Source organism: Cololabis saira, chromosome 19 (genome assembly GCF_033807715.1).
Source record: "Cololabis saira isolate AMF1-May2022 chromosome 19, fColSai1.1, whole genome shotgun sequence".
NCBI lineage: Eukaryota > Metazoa > Chordata > Actinopteri > Beloniformes > Belonidae > Cololabis > Cololabis saira.
The window spans coordinates 25,596,486-25,612,990 of NC_084605.1; the positions used below are offsets into that span (position 1 = coordinate 25,596,486).

The window sequence follows — 16,505 nt, forward strand, 5'->3', positions numbered from 1 at the left end:
GCGGGAGGAGCTGGCGGCGCCGCAGCTGAGAGGCCGTGAGGCAGAAGCTGCGGGCCGCCAGGCGACGGCTCCCGAGGAGGTGGGACCCGCGGAGCTGCCCACCCCTGCTCCACGCCTGATGTTCACCGCGGCAGCGCTGGCGGCGCTGCAGCCGACCGGCCGTGAGGCAGTAGCTGCAGGTCGCCAGGCGACGGCTCCTGGGACGGAGTCGGAGGCGGAGGTGGAGTCAAAGGTGGAGTCAGAGGTGGAGTTGGCTGTGGAGGCGGAGTCAGAGGCGGAGTTGGCTGTGGAGGTGGAGTCGGAGGTGGAGTCGGAGGCGGAGGCGGCTGCAGAGGTGGAGGCGGACCAGCAGGGCGCCGTGACGGAGGAGGCGGTGGTCCTGGAGGCGGACCAGCGGCCAGCGCGGGTCCGCGTCACGGAGGACGGGGTGGTCCTGGACGCACTGTCTGACCCGAGGCCACCATGGGCCCGGTCCCGAGAGAGGCTTTCTCGGCGGTCGGCCCGTCGCCGAGGACGGCCGCCCGACCGTTCCCGCTGGTCGGCCCGTCGCCGAGGGCGACCTCCCGACGGGGCTCGGCGGCCGTCTGAACCAGGAAGGCCCGGGGGCGCAGACGGCTTCCTCTCCCGCTCCGAGGGGGGCGGGGGGGGAGTAGGCTCGGCCGGACAGACCCCGGCGCGAGTTTGGCGTTGGGGGTGTGTGGCAGAGTGGAGGAGCTGCAGCCACTCAGGCTGACGGGACACAGGTGTGGCCCGTCAGCCTGCCAGCCTTGATAAGGAGGACTGGGAGACTGCAGCTGGGTCGGACTGAGGAGCTGCTGCACAGAAGGAGAAGCTGCTGATCGGGTGGTACTTGTGCACGTGTGTCCTGGGTGAAAGTGCTGTAATAAAAGGGTCTGCACGAAACTCTGTGTCTCTCCATCCTGTCGGTCGGGCCCCGTGGCAGCGAGACCTGCTACAATAGCTACAAACCCATCTTTTAGAAAGTGAAGCCAGATACGCCCTCATAAAAGATGAGGAAGTTTCCACGATGAGCAGATTCATTCATTAGTGGCAGGGGAGGGTGTTAGGAATGGATATAAAACAAGCAGCCGACATAGGCTTAGTCTTTCCACGTAGAAACAGGTTGGGACTCACAAGTCTGTGGCAAAATTCATCTCAAAATTATCCTTCAAAACAGAGAAAAACTCGTGCCACAGGGACACAATGGAAAAAGGAAATCCAGGGAGATCACAGTCCGTAAAGGCAAAGACTAGAAACCACAGCGGATGTGTGACTTTCACACTAGTGGGAGGGGGGTAAGCTTGGGTTAGTGAAAGGAGCTAAATCCATCACCCAGCCTCCAATACTTCTTTACAAATATGTATACATACATGCATACGCAGGTCTAGATTTGATTATTTCATCAAAACGACTTACATTGACTGGACAAACAGTTTCTAAAAAAAAAACCTGGCAGAAACTGTTTCTAAAGTACCAGTTTCTTCTTTTCAGGATTCTCTGCTGATCCAACGCAGCCCTCTTCCTACACGTGTTCAACAAGAACGGCAGCATCCCAGAGGTTTAAGGTCAGGATGTCACATCTCTGAGCAGCAATATCATAAGCTCGTAACCCCCTGTCTCAGTCTGTAAGGATGGTTCAATACTTGCTTGATACTCACCTACAGCCTTCAGGGTGGCGTACTTGTTGAGATCTTTGTTGTGCTGCTGCTGCTGCTGTTGCTGCTGCTGCTGCTGTTCGTACACATGAGCCAGCTGGCTGAGGGCAGGGTGAGTGTGCTGCTGGCCCATGCCGGAGCTCGCTCCCACATTGTTGTTAATCTGGCCACCCTCTGCGGACAAGGACGCAAGACAGGAACAAGATTACGACCACGTTCAGAGCTGTAATTGTGTTGGCTAATGAGCAACTCCACTGAGGAGCACGCAGTGGTCAAATGGTTTGTTAAAAAAGGAAATTGACACGAACAAGCCTCATTCACAGTTTTCAGAGCCCACTTACTTAACCTGCTTCACTTGTGCGCTTTAACTTCAGCAGCTTCATACATTTATGAAGACTCGCTTGAGGAAGTCTAGTTCAAATGAATATCTATTCAGTCTTCTATCTATCTATCTCCAATTTCTCACCATAAAAGAAGTGTTTTAAACAGAAACATGTCATTAAAATTGTATTTCTTTTATATATAATGATAATAACCAACCTCTTATTGAAGAAAAAATGTTAAAACTAATTATAGTCATGATCCTCAAGGTCAGTCCTTGAAATTTTCAGCATTCAATGTCACAGTATTGTGTCTTGAGAAGGAAACTTCAGACAGTCAGATACTAGAAGCATTGATGCAATTACCTTGTGATTCATAAAATATTCTCATTTACTCTGATCTAATCTGAAAAGTGCTTGTGGATAATTGTGAGATCAGAAATAATATAGTGTTAATGAAGTTCAGCCTTTCAGTATGAGGACATTTTGCTATTTTAGCTCTTTCCATCTTTTTATCCATTATTTATTTAGCCAACTCTGTATCTTTTACTTTCAGATGAATAATTCAACCGTTTATCCAGTCCATTTACAGCTAGAATTTACTGTCCAACAGCTTTTTTTAAAAATGATTGTGGCCACAAATAAAACCATTATTATCGACAATTAGGGTTGTCCCGATCAGGATTTTTTAGCTCCCGATCCGATCCCGATCACTTGAGTTTGAGTATCTGCCAATCCCGATTTTTCCCGATCCGATCACTTTTTTTGGCTCCCGATACATTTCCGATACTATTTCCCGATCAGATACATTTTGGCAATGAATTAAGTAAAAAAGTAAAGTAAATTAAGTAAAAAAAAAATGTATTGTCATTCTCTCCAACATGGACGTATTTTTTTTTTTCACTGACTTCCTCATTGGATCAAAACAAAGCTTATCAGCTCTGGTGCCACAAAATGTAGAAACATGAAATTGAAATGACATAACATGAAATAACAGAAATAAATCAATTTCACTTCAGAAGGAGGTAGTTTACCTACTAGGTTCAAAAGTTGAATGACATCCAGTCAAACTCACAATCAATAAGAAAATTAAAATACATTTTGGCTTAACCTTAGTGCAGAATTCTCAACAGCATGAAATGAATAGCAGCATATATTCATCGCGGCTGTTATAGTTTTCTGTCACTGTGTTGTAATGTCACGCAGAGCGTAGGAACCAAGTGTGGTTGTTCAGAGACGGACCCTTTAGACCGTAACACCAGCCCGCAAAATAGCAGTCCGTCATCCCTGTGTTGTTACCAAGTCAATAAAGTGGACCAAAAGATGATTACGAGTGACGGATAATCATTTACATAACACTACAGTCACTTTTCTCCAACAGCTTTTCTTTGTTTTTAAAACTTTCAGACCGTTTATCTGAGCGTAGGCTGGCTGTTGTTAGCTCTCTGTTAGCCGCGCTTCCTTCCCCACCAGCACAAACGATTCTTCAGCCGCCGGCGCCGCCCAAAATCTTATAATAAACACACATCAACTGTCTGTATTGTTAAATGCAATTATAAACGATGTAATAATTGATATATGTTAAAACATAGGCACAGAGCAACAAATAAGCAAACAAATAAGACGAAGTCACCTGGAGCTGCTGGCGGCCCCGCTCTGAGCTGCTGGCAGCCAGAGCGGAGCCGCCCGGCTCTTCTGGCCGCTGCGGCGACTCCGCGGTCCCAGCGCTCCCGGGTCGCGGAGTCGGACACCAGCCGGCCGAGCCATAACAGTATGTCCCGATACTTTTTTGGCCGATCCCGATCTTCTGAAAATGACGTGATCGGGCCCGATCGATCGGGTGGCCGATCGGGTGGCCGATCGATCGGGATAACACTATCGACAATATTAGATTAGCACTTTGAAAGGTGAGTGCTGCTCAAGTCAAAACCCAGTTTATCACTTTTAAGCTTTAGCTAGATGGTACAAAGCACCTACAATCTCTTTTGTCATTCAGCCACAAAATCTAAGAAAAAAAGCGGGAAGCTCCCATGAGAGATGCTTCCCTGAGAATTATATGTTCAATAAAAAGACGAGATCAGAAGACAGAAGATGAGACTAGCAATCAAAAGTACTCGGACATGAACAACAACACAAAGGCAACACTTTAACGTTTAAGCAGACTGAATTTTGCATAGAAGTTTTCATAAAAATGTGCACGGCTATCTAATATAAAACGATCCTGCGGATACTGCAGAAGTGGATTGTAATGAAAACATATTTTTCTCTGAATCGACTGCATCTTGACTTTTTTCCCAGAGTCATCCCTGATTTATTCTGATTCAAACACACAGCAGATCAGAACTAGAAACAACCCAAACCCATTCATTTCTTCTACCTGTACGGGTTCGTTCTCTTTCTGCACTTGTGTGTTGGAGCATCAGCATCAGAGTCAATGACTCAAAGAAACTCAACAAAGAAATAAAGAAGTCTGGCTCTGTGCCGCTGACTGCTCTGGAGCTCGTGGAGTTGATTGTGGAAAGTAGACATTTTAGTTGCAAAGGACACTGCACAAGGTCTACACATCAGTGATTAAACAAAGCAGAGGCTTTACTAACTCTGCTGCAGTGTGGACTCCTCCTCCAGGAGGTCAGTCCTGTCAAAGACTTCATATAGTGACTTTATAATACTGACTGAATGACTCACTGACCAACTTCCATTTAATTTCCCTTCTATGCTCTCGCTTCTGGCTTATCGTTTGCACAGATGACAGTTCCCTCTATAAATCAGAAAAATAGTAGCAAACACCCGATCCATTGTAAAAGCTCAGTAGTGAGGATGCGCTAATCCAATTTATCCGGTCTCAATACTGACATTGATCGCTGGGGTTTGCATGTCTGTCAATACCTGATACCAATCTGATACCAGTCTGGTAAAGTGTCTGAATCAAGTTGAGACTAAAAGCATCAGACTTGACTTTAACATTTATTTCCAACAAAAACAATAATTTACAGCCAAAATAAAACAAAATAACACATGTGAGCGTAATGAAAAAAATTAACAACTGAGCACAAAGCTGCTGGATCAGCAATTCAATCTATATAGACCATACATCATATAACCGATGCACATATGCTGTCAATACAGGGGCTGTTATAAACTCATTTTAAACCCTGACAAATCTAAATTACAATTACAATTACAGTAAATGTTAGATTTGGGGTTTTTATATCAATATTCATATCATCTTTAGTGCTTCATATTCAGAGTCTGGTTAAAATTGAGTCTGATCTTTCACTTAAAGCCCCCCCCCCCCCCCCCAACAAAAAAAATAGGCAAGTCTTGACTATGGTGGTAAGATTTATACGCATGTTTTTTCACAATTTCATAATTAAGTACTCTGGACTCTGTTTATACTGGCACACTGAGGTTTAAAGCAAATCTCAAAGATCACACTCATCTGCAGCCGTAACAAAATCCACCAGCTCTTGTGTTTTCCCCAAGTATATAATCCCATTTGCTGCAAAATGACCTCCAAAACTCTGCTTGATTTTCTGAAAGCCATGATGATCCCGTCCTCAACTCTTCAGTTTTTGAGGTGATAATTAGGTCAACCAACCTTCTGTGCCACCCCCTCACATGATGTCTTGGGGTTCTTGGGTTGACCATATTGGGAAAAAAAGATAGATATAGATACCGCCTGTTTTATTTTGAGTTTCTGTTTTCTGGTGCACTACTTTTTGTTTGACTTTCCTGGTTCTAATATTCCCTGATTGTTTGCATTTGTGTCTTCACCTTCCCTCTCCCCTGCTGGTCCATCTCTGTGTCTGTTGTCCACATTTCTTTCCCGTCGGTGTATTCATGGTTCTGTATTTTTTCCCTGTCTGCTTTTTAATAGTAAAGAGTTTTGTTTTTTTTGTTGTCATTGGATTCCTGCCTAGCAGCGCCCTTTGTTTATGATAAAGTCCATTTGCTTGCAACTCTTGCCGCCTCCTACATTTGGGTCCTCACCTCACAATTCTTACCAGGCTTTTAAATCTGCAGACTTCCTGGTTAAATAAAGGTCTGATTGTTAGCATGTCCTCATATTGCAGCAGTTCATCCTCACTTAGTGAGGTGAAAATGTTCCTTTTGCGCTTGCCTAACCTCCACTGCAAAGTCAAATAAAATGAGCAGGTTAATGGCACTCACTGTACTTCTGACCGTTGACACACCCACAATTTTAAAATGAAAAAATAAACAAATCTTGCTCTATTATGCAGAAAATCAGCACGCAAATCATTCTACCGGCTTATGGTCTAAGAAGAAGCGGATGTCTTATATTAATAACAGTGACTAATAATTTCTTTGCCTAATTAAATAGGAGAAGATTAGATTTCAAAACATGTGCAATGGGTTAAATGAAATTCTGAAGCAGATCTGCACAGTCTGACTTCAGAGCAGAGCCAAATGATAAAAATATTATGTGGGAATTGTTCTCCTCCACGTGCTGAGCCTGGCAGATAATTGTAAATTTACTGAAGCGAAGGTGTTCTTTCGCTAAGTGAATACATTCTGTTAAAAGCCCCAAAACCGACACTTGATGATTTGAAAAGGAGAAAAGAGAGACAGAGGGAGAGCGAGGGAAACAAGGGGAAGGCAGAGGGATCAAGACACAAAGAACGGAGAGAAAATGTTACATGAACGGTTGGAACAGACACAAAGAGCGTGTGAGAGGGACAGAGAAAAGAGCCTGAGAAAATGTGTTCAGGTAGAAAAAAACAAGAAAGGCAGACATGAGAAAAATCAACTGGTCTTCTGCTCCCCTATCTGTCTCTTAAAGGTTCCCAGACAGGTAGCCACTTTGGCTTCATAGCAAACAGAGAGGAAGTTGTGCAGCAACAACTAAACAATATTGATTTCCTCCACCAAATCCTCTTTGTTTTATCGCAGCGGTGCATCACTGAGCCGTGAGGTGCACTCGAGGGCCTTATAAACCTGCACAGCTCAAGTGTCAAGACAAAGGAACTTGTGCTGGGATTAATTAAACACTTAGCTCTGGCACAGACTCAAACCACACACCAAAACACACACTGACTGACAAGGAAGAGGGAGAGCAGAAACAATTAAAAAGAGCGCCACAGAGACAGAGATAGGGGGGTGATGTGGAGGAAAACACACTCCCTTGAGATCCCAAAAGGTGTTTGGTGAAAATGTGAAGTTTTCTTGCAAATTACCTCCCAGTTTCTTCAGGTCTGACTAACCCTTTACCTGAACATCGTCTCTTCTTGGTCTAAGGCTAGTTTGGAAACACTGGTTTACTGAAAGCTTTGCGGGTTTGAATGTGAGGAATACAACCTGAAAGGGAGATGAGAGAAATCGTGGAAGTGAGACAGTTGTGGATGGTAGGAATAAGGAAGAAAAGGAGTTAATGGCATGATTCATTACGATGCTGAAGCCATCGCTCTCCGGATTTAATAAAAATCCACTCCGGTCATGATAAAAGCCGGTGCACTGCTTTATCTTTCATAGGAGGCAAAAACGGCCGACATGAGGTCACCAGTTTTCTCATTTCATAATGGATTTTGTCTGCTCGAGGAGGACATTTGTAATATTTAATACACTATCAAGGCAGGGATGCACCTTCTTCTTTTGCGGGCACTGTGCCATGAACTGACTCAGAGCAAACCTGTGAATGGGAACGGCTGCCCAGAACTACAAAAACAGAACATAGAGAGGCTACTCATATTTGTACCCTGTTCACTAATCACAGCATGTTTTTAAATAAAAAACAGTCAAAGAAGACAGTGAAAAGATGCCATGATTAAACCTGCTTTCAAGAGGAGAAGGGTAACACCATCCTTTTTCGTCTTTCTAAGGAACATGTGAAGATAAAGAAAGCTCACAGAAAGCTAGTGTATCTTAGTTTAGTGTGATGGCTCGAATGGTGAAAGGCTCAGCTTCACCCCATCCAAAAGCAGTCTCACATACTGGCAAGGTATTAATAATTTAAGTATAATTCAGGTGTTAATAATTTAGTCTGCCATATACTGCAGGATCCAAATCTTTGACAAAACCTGTCATTTTGAGCATGATTCTATGCTTAGTTGATGTAGGGAAGTGGATTTTGAGAGCATTAGCACACAGATAGCAGAGGTTGGAAAAAAAGTCATTTTTGCCGAGATGTAAATATTCAACATTGAAAGGGAACTTTTAATGTGCAGCTGAACTTCTGACAGACCCATTCTCACACTCACACACACTTACTTTGTTTCTTACAATGAGCACTTGCTCTTAAGACTTGAATATCTTAACATGTGGGGATCAAAAAGTCACCCTTTTGACTTGAAGATGACCACCTCACCATTGGACCCAGCCAGCATGTCCATGCAGGCGCCATCGGGATTAAAAGTGGGCTAGTTGGATATAGAATAGGCTTGGAATTGAAAGGGGAAAATTACATAATCTCTTATGGTTCCAGTCTAATGGACTGAAATTTAGTCCAAACATGCATGTATATAGTAAAGTAAAAGCAGAGGTGGAAAAAGTACAAAAATATTGTACTTAAGTAAAAGTACAAATTTTCTGCTTGAAATTACTTAAGTAAAAGTAAAAAGTACCCATTAAGAACATTACTTAAGTAAAAGTATAAAAGTACCTCAACTTAAATATAATAAAGTACCAAAAGTACATGGTGTAAAATGTACTTAAGTACAAAAGTAAAAAGTACAAAGTACAAAGTACAAAGTACAAAATTCAAAGTACAAAATTATTTTCAAAAGGATTGCAAAGAAATGAAGAATCCAAGAATTTGCTTACAACTCTAAATAATGGTGATATTATTCTGACCCATTTAGCGTTTGTCTCCATTACCCCATTTTAATTTCTCCCTTTGCTCATCACTGCTGCTGTACCCCATTGGCCCCACTGACAGGTCCACCCCCAGCCTGTAGTATGCAGTGACAACATTAGGCAACCCCAGCTGATAAAGGATGAGACTTTTGAACTTTTAAATGCCAAAACCACCTTAGAAGGGGTGGAATCAAAGAATGGTACGCATGGACACGCGTCGGCTGCCGCTCAAGGCTGATTTATGGTTCCACGTTACACCAACGCAGGGCCCGTACCCTACGGCGAGGCTCTGCGTCGATTTAACGCGGAACCATAATTCAGGCTTCAGTCCTCATCGGTACTCGACGCGACTGCGGTTCCTCCGGCCTTCCGGCCCGCCTCTGCGGCGCAACTCTCCCGGGAGCTGCGGCTCCTTCTCTGTATATTCACGCGCCCCCCTTCCTTCCCGTCCGCCTTATGGTTCCGCGTTAAATCAACGCACACCTTACGCCGTAAACTACGGCGTAGGGTGTGCGTCGCCGCGTACCCTACGCCGTAGCTCTGCGCCGGTGTAATGCAGAACCATAAATCAACCCCCGCTGTGCTGTTCTTTAATTTGTAGCGAGTAACGACGTGTCCAATTTTAAATATAGCGGATTAAAAGTAAGATTTTTTCCTTGAAAATGTAACGAAGTAAAAGTAAAAGTACAGAAAAATGAAAGTATCAATAAAAGTACAAATTCTCAAAAATCTTACTTAAGTACAATAACGAAGTACTTGTACTTCGTTACTTTACACCACTGAGTAAAAGTAAAGTAAAATTGTATTTATATACCACATTTGAAGATAAAAATCACAAAGTGCTTCACAATAAAACACAGGACAAAATGTAACATATAAAAACAAATCAAAACTAAGCAAAAGCAAGTTAAAAGAGATTACAGAGTCAACCGAAATTGAGTTACAATGATCGAGACATGGTGAAATGAAGGCATGAATGACCATCTCAGATTGTGACACAACTGGAATCACCTTGGCAATCTTTTTTTAAATGATAAAAAAGAATGAACAAGTGATTTAATGTGAGAATCCAAAGACAAAGCAGGGTCAAACCATAAGTTACCCTGAGGTCCGTCACTGAGGAGTTAACAAATGGGCACAAACAAGGACTTCAGTGTTTTCATCATTCAGTTGAAAACAATTGTCAGTCATCCATCTACTAACATACTGTAATCCAAACACCTAAGCAAGGTCTGTATCTTAAAAACATCCTGAGGTTTAAAAGAAATGTAAAGCTGAATATCATCAGCATAGCAATGATAAAATATATCTTTAAAAGAGCCTAAAATATGCTGCAAAGGGGGCAGATATAAAAATAAAATGAACAATAAAGGCCCCAAAACAGACCCTTGTGACACACCAAATGTGAGTGAAGGAGAAGAGGACTTAAATTTAGCAGCAACCACAGAAAATAATCTTCCAGATAGATAAGAGGAAAAGCATTCCAAAGCAGAACCTGGTACTCCAGCCCAGTGTTTCAACCTGTCGAGCAGGACATGATGATCGATGGTTTGAAAAGCTGAGGTCAAGTCTGACAACAACAGGATGGAACAATGTCCTGCATCACTTTGCATCAGGATGCCATTACTGACTCTAAGAAAGGCTGTTTCGGTAGAGTGAGGCCTGCCAAAACTAGACCGAAAGTGATCAAGGATGCCATGTCTATCTATAGTGCTCCTTAGCCCAGGTTTTTTTTTTTTAAGTGGAAGAATGGAAGTGCTCTTGAAATAATCAGGGACTTGACCAGACAGCGGGGAGGAATTAAGTATTGTGAGCACACAGGGACCAATAGACTGGAAGACATCTTTGAAAAGGGAGGTAGGTAACACATCAAGAGAACAAGAAGATACTTCCATTGAACTAATCTGACAGGGAGAAAGCTGAGGGAAACAAGGAACTTTTCAGCTCTGACTTTTTCAATGAAAAAGGCCAGGAATTTTTCACATTCATTGTTTGACAAAATAGAAGCAGCCGGAGGAATAGGACCAACAATAACGCTAACGGTGCTAATGTATAATATATGTATCAATACCCTCTCTACCTTTAAAATTAAGTTTAAAACCTCAGTTTTTTGACAAAGCTTTTTGAGTTAGGGATGGCTCAAGTGACCTGAAACACCCTACAGTTATGCTGCTGTAAACCTAGATTACTGGAGAATCTCCCATGATGCACCTCTCCTCACTGTTCTCCAACTCTATTAATCACATTGTGGTTTTTGTTATTAATTTGTGTTCCTTCTTCCGAGCAGCAACAGTGTAGTTTTAGTAACATAAATTGCAGGTAGATCCCTCTCAAAGTCCATGTGGGCAAACCCATTTAGAGCTAGCACAAAAACTCACATGGGGCCTATTTTTCAGCCCATTGTAGCTCAAATACGACCCTCACAGAAAAGCTGGCTGGGGGGCCACGCAGTGAGCCACACTGAAGTATTTGCTAGATGAGGTATGCGTCCTGCTGGTGCCATTCCATACCCAGCGAGCCAGACTTGTACAAAAGCATTAAACTCTGCTCGCCATCCCCTCTACAGCACAGTCGATACTTAACAGATGAAAATGCTTCTGTAAAAAATGATTATGCATCATAAAGGGTGGGTCGCAGACAGAGGTGGGTAGTAACGAGTTACATTTACTCCGTTACATTTACTTGAGTACGTTTTGGGACATTTTTTACTTTAATAGTAGTTTTGAATCACTATACTTTTTACTTTTACTTGAGTAGATTTGTGAAGAAGAAACTGTTACTCTTACTCCGCTACATTAGGCTACATTGAGCTCGTTACTTTTCTTTAATCCCTTTTATCCACGTACGCGTCAATCTCATGACATCACTGAGTGATTCTTTGGGAAAAATGTTTGTTTTTGCATGTTTTGTCACATTTACACAGACTCAAACACACACACAGAATTTATATGAGTTCATGGGCTTGTTCTAGTTCTGCCTGGTTAAAAAGGAAAAGTACAAAGGCTTGAAATTTTGTGCTACTTGTGCTTAATTTATTTTTTTATTCTGTTATTTTATTTATTTTATTATTTATTAAAGTACTCTAATTTACTTTAAGATTATTCTAATTTAAGCTATTTTTAATTTTTAATTAATTTTAATTAATTTTATTATTTTTATTTATTTAATTTGCCTGAAGATGATTATTTTGTACTTTTGTCTGTTTGAATGGTTGTGTTAAAAAAATATATCAGATGTTACTCAACAGTTACTCAGTACCTGAGTAGTTTTTTCACCAAGTACTTTTTAACTTTTACTCAAGTAATTATTTGGATGACTACTTTTTCACTTCTACTTGAGTCATATTATTCTGAAGTAACAGTACTTTTACTTGAGTACAATTTTTGGCTACTCTACCCAGCTCTGGTCGCAGATTCTGCTTTTAACACCAGCTCCACTACTTGTTCATTCGGTTGGCTTTCACCACCCGCTTTCATAGTAAATTACTTTTTAAAAGACCACCTTCGCAAGCAATAGAACACCTCATGAAGTTCCAGAATAAAGACAGTGATTTGAACGAGAGTGGAGCAGTGCTCTTAGTCGGGGCCTGGTCGTGGCCATTTGTTGGACATCCTTGGAATGTTTTCATCAGTTAATCACAAACACTTTCAGTGTGAAAGATTGGATTGATAATTGCCTTTCAAAGACTAATAAAGCGTGCAGCTTCTCGTGGTGAATCACATTCACACTCTTCTAACCCTTCCTACTTCCTAAAGGAGAAATGCCCATCACTGTTGTTTTCTTGCAAAACAGAAGACTATTTACAACCTCATAAACATATTTAGTAAATTCTAATGACATCTTACTATGAAGGTTACAAAAAATGAGGAGAAATTAATTTGAGCTCTCTAATGCAATCTAATAGATAACTAGTCTTATGGATCACATCTCAATATGCAAATTCATGCCTCTTGAGATTAACGTGATCCAGGATCGCTGCATATCTCTTTCATAGTGAAAGAGACTGCACGTAACAGAGTGAGGACAAACAAAGCGCCCTGATGACATCATCCCACGGTGAATTTATTCACCAGGATGAGTGACGGCTGTCGGTGGGACGTCCGTCAGGATGATGAGAGTCACCTGGAGGGAGTCCGCCGGTGAGGTCGAAGAACCTCACTGAGCTGAACCAAAAACAAAAAGTACCCTCTGAGGTTTACATTTTCATATGTCTCCTGAAGTTACCAAATGTGATTATTTATCTTATACTAGATGTTACCTCAAATGAGTGATGTCAGCAGATGACGGTAATAGTGATTTGCTACAAAACCAGTGGCTATGAAGAGTCTTTGAGATGCAAGATGGGTAGAAACTTTTGTTCCACTTTTGTTTGGGGAGAACATGTAAACTCCCACAGAGTTTACATGTGAACCAGGAACCAGGGATTAGCACCATCTACCAAGTACTCCAGGGGCCTCATTTATAAAAGAGTGCGTAGGATTCATACTAAAAGTGTATGTGCGCTCAAAAGCCGAAAATCAAACAGGGAAAAGCCTTTGAAAAAAAAGAAACTGAGATAAAAGAAACGGGGATCGTACGGTAGTATTTTCTGCCGAGGTAGGACAACTCGGCAGAGAAGTATATTATTTCATCCTACGGGTAGGACGATTCGCGGAGGTAGGACAACTCGGCAGAACACCGGCTTGAGTGTACATGGATCTATAAGTCTGATATGTGATGACATTAAAAGTATGACATGAATCTGGCTTCATTTCACCACCTCACCGCCTGCGTCGCCAGTTCCCCATGTCTTCAAAATGTTCATGCGTGAGGGTCAGAGTTTGCGTAAGATACGCACATTTTTCCGTTAGTTTTTTTTTTTAAATCCCAACCTTTGCGTAGAAGGTAGCGTGCGCATCTTTCGAGCCCTGTTTTGTGCACACACAAGCTTTATAGATGAGGCCCCTGATCTTTATTATTATTTTTTTGTTTTCTTTTTGAGGAAGAAGAAGAAGAAATGGACATGGATCAAAGGAACAAAGAATATGGGTCAGTGATTGTACAGCATTATCGGTGTCCCTGACAGAGACCATTTACACTTCTAGAATCACAGAATTAATACAGGTTTGAAAGTAACTTATACCGCCCTAAAGATGACAGTTTTCCAGTGATATCCATGTATTTTTCAAAAAGACATTGTGCACAAACTGAGAAAGTAAAGGGTTTGGGTTCTGACAACATTTATAGAAATTTAGAAATTACATTACATTTTACATAAAATGCAACAACCACATATTGTTCCACCTGAAACACTTCCTCGATGCCAGAACAAATTTAAGGTGCTGTGAGAGGGAGTGACAACATTACAAAGTAATGAAAGTGTTTCTCTCCCAGCTCATTTTGAGATTTCCCAAACGGATTTACATGAGCAAATTAAAACTGTAGAAAGGTTAACTTTGTCTCCTAGGTGATAAGGACACAGTAAGTGTAAAAGTCGCTGAATTTCTGACGTGGAGTTGTGCTTGCAGAGGGGAAGCAGTTGCTTTTTTTCTTTACCCTCATTTTAGGACTCGAGGACACATTTCCATGCTGCGTGGTGCGTGAGCGCCTGGATTCCAGTGCCTGTGACTGCAGCAGCGAGCCAGCATGTGGATGATGAGCTTATGACCAGCAGGTAGCAGACAGATGCTCTGTGTGAGCGTGCACCACAAAACCCTGGCGAGGCACATGCGTACAGCACCAAAACACAGCGATTTCAAAGCATCCAGCATGGAGCTTTGAGGCAATCCTCCCGGGGAACAAGAGGGGTACATGACATGCACTTTTTTCTCTTTTTTTTTCTTTCATGCGCCAGACAAGAACATACTCCGTTCTACCGCACACTGGAGGCGTGGCGGTGGACTAGAAAATGAATTCAGCTGTGCCCCGAGCTGTGTGCTCTGAGTGAAAGACAAAAATGACATAAGAGACGTGAAGACAGACAGAAATATCAAGAGAGACACCGAGCAAATGCATGCACGTGGGAGTGCTTGGCTTGACTCCACCGCCACTGGCTGTACAGTGTAATTTCACCGCCTGTTTGAATCGGCTCGGAAAATTGTAAGCAGCTGACTCATCTATTATTCCCTCTTTCTCCTCACTCTGCGCGTTGATAAACCCTCTTCTTTTCCTCAGCTGCAAAACTGCTTTCCTGACATTACTCATCTCTCGCTTCCTTTCTCTTGTCATGGCAACAGTTTTCTCTTGTGTAGTATTTGCTCGGTGAGTTCGCATTGTCCCACAGTCACCCACGCCCACATATAGACAGGCAGGCCTGGCTGTACTGTACTGAAAAAGTCTTTGTTATGCAACCTCTGTTATGCTGCCTGCTGCTTTGTCCATCCGTCTGTTCAGCCCTCTCCTCCGACTCTCTGTGCATCTGATTGTCTTCTCCCAGCTTGTTCTGGGTCACAGGTGCACAGATTTGTCAGGTATTGTCTGAACCTCATCTACGTTTTATTGAAAATACCTGCTCTGGTTTAATAAAAATGACTCGTCTTTGTGTAACCTGTCACGATGGAACTAACACCTGGACCCAAATGCACGACCGGAGACAAGTTCAAAATAAAACAATCTTTTAATGCAAAGTATAAACAAAAATTCACTCCACAGAGGAAAATTCTCAAACTGCAAAAACACAAAGAAATGCAAAACCAGACTTTAACAAATTGCCTGACGTGGAACCTCGAACACTTGACGCAGCAGACAAGACGAACTGGCACAGGACAAAGGGGAACACAAACTCTAAGTACCCACACACACAAGGTAATGGGAAACAGGTGGAACAAATCGACGATCAGACAGCAGGAAAATACACGAGGGGAAGGGGCAAATTACCTGAAACGAGAGGAGAGTTAGATTTCAAAAAATAAAACTGGAAGCCACGAGACAACATAGACACAAGACAAAACTAAACACAACTTAAAGTTTATTGGACATGAGTGTAACCAACACTATTGACAATGAAAAGCTGTGCAAATACAGCCTGAAATGAAAGATAAGAAGCGAAAAAAGCTGCTGCCTGTGTTGTTTTGTAAAATTGGGATTGACTGTAAACATATTAGAAAAAGAAAATAGAGCAATATCCTTCTCCAGACTACAAGTCAGCAAGTCTAAATTTATCATGCAGCTAATTCTTGACTTGTCAGGCGTCATTCACCCTCGTGTGACAGCACGCGCACACACATCCTGGAGTGGGAGTGTGTGGGGTCCTCTCTGCATCTCTTATTTAGTCACGCTGAAAATGGTAAGCAGGTTACGTGTGAGCCTGTGTGAGGCAGCAATTGAGAGCTTCCTTTTTATTCGCCTTTCCGTCTGTTTGTGTCACATAAGAAGCTGCATCTGTCTTGACCCCATCCCCTCCTGCCCGTATCTCTCCTGTGCAGCAGCGGGAGGGGGGAGGGGGGGGCACAGTGAGGATCAGGGGGCTTGTGAAGGCCCCGCTATGTGCCGGGAGTGGGGTGTCAAAAATCCTCTTTGTGTGGCTGGCGGGAAAGAGGGATTGCGGGAGGAAGTTTTGGGGACTGTGTGACTGATTGGCATGCAGAGGAGAAACATCATCAGGTGACGCCGATAGGCATTGTAAACAGGAATGTTTTGAGCAATGACAAACAGAGACAACAGAAGAAGAAAAGAAGGCTCAGCAGGTTTTTTTGTAAATGCTGCCACCATCAACAGCAAGGAGCAAGTTTTAAGTCTGAGT

General features: G+C 42.6%; 1 protein-coding gene across 1 annotated transcript in view; it reads right to left on the reverse strand.

The window, feature by feature from the left end:
* The window catches only part of shisa9a (shisa family member 9a), a 78,044-nt gene that overhangs the window by 23,159 nt on the left and 38,380 nt on the right, over positions 1-16,505 (reverse strand). Inside the window, exon 3 of the mRNA XM_061708204.1 lies at positions 1,659-1,829. Within this exon, the coding sequence (XP_061564188.1) occupies positions 1,659-1,829 (171 nt within the window). The remainder of the gene's footprint in view (positions 1-1,658; positions 1,830-16,505) is intronic.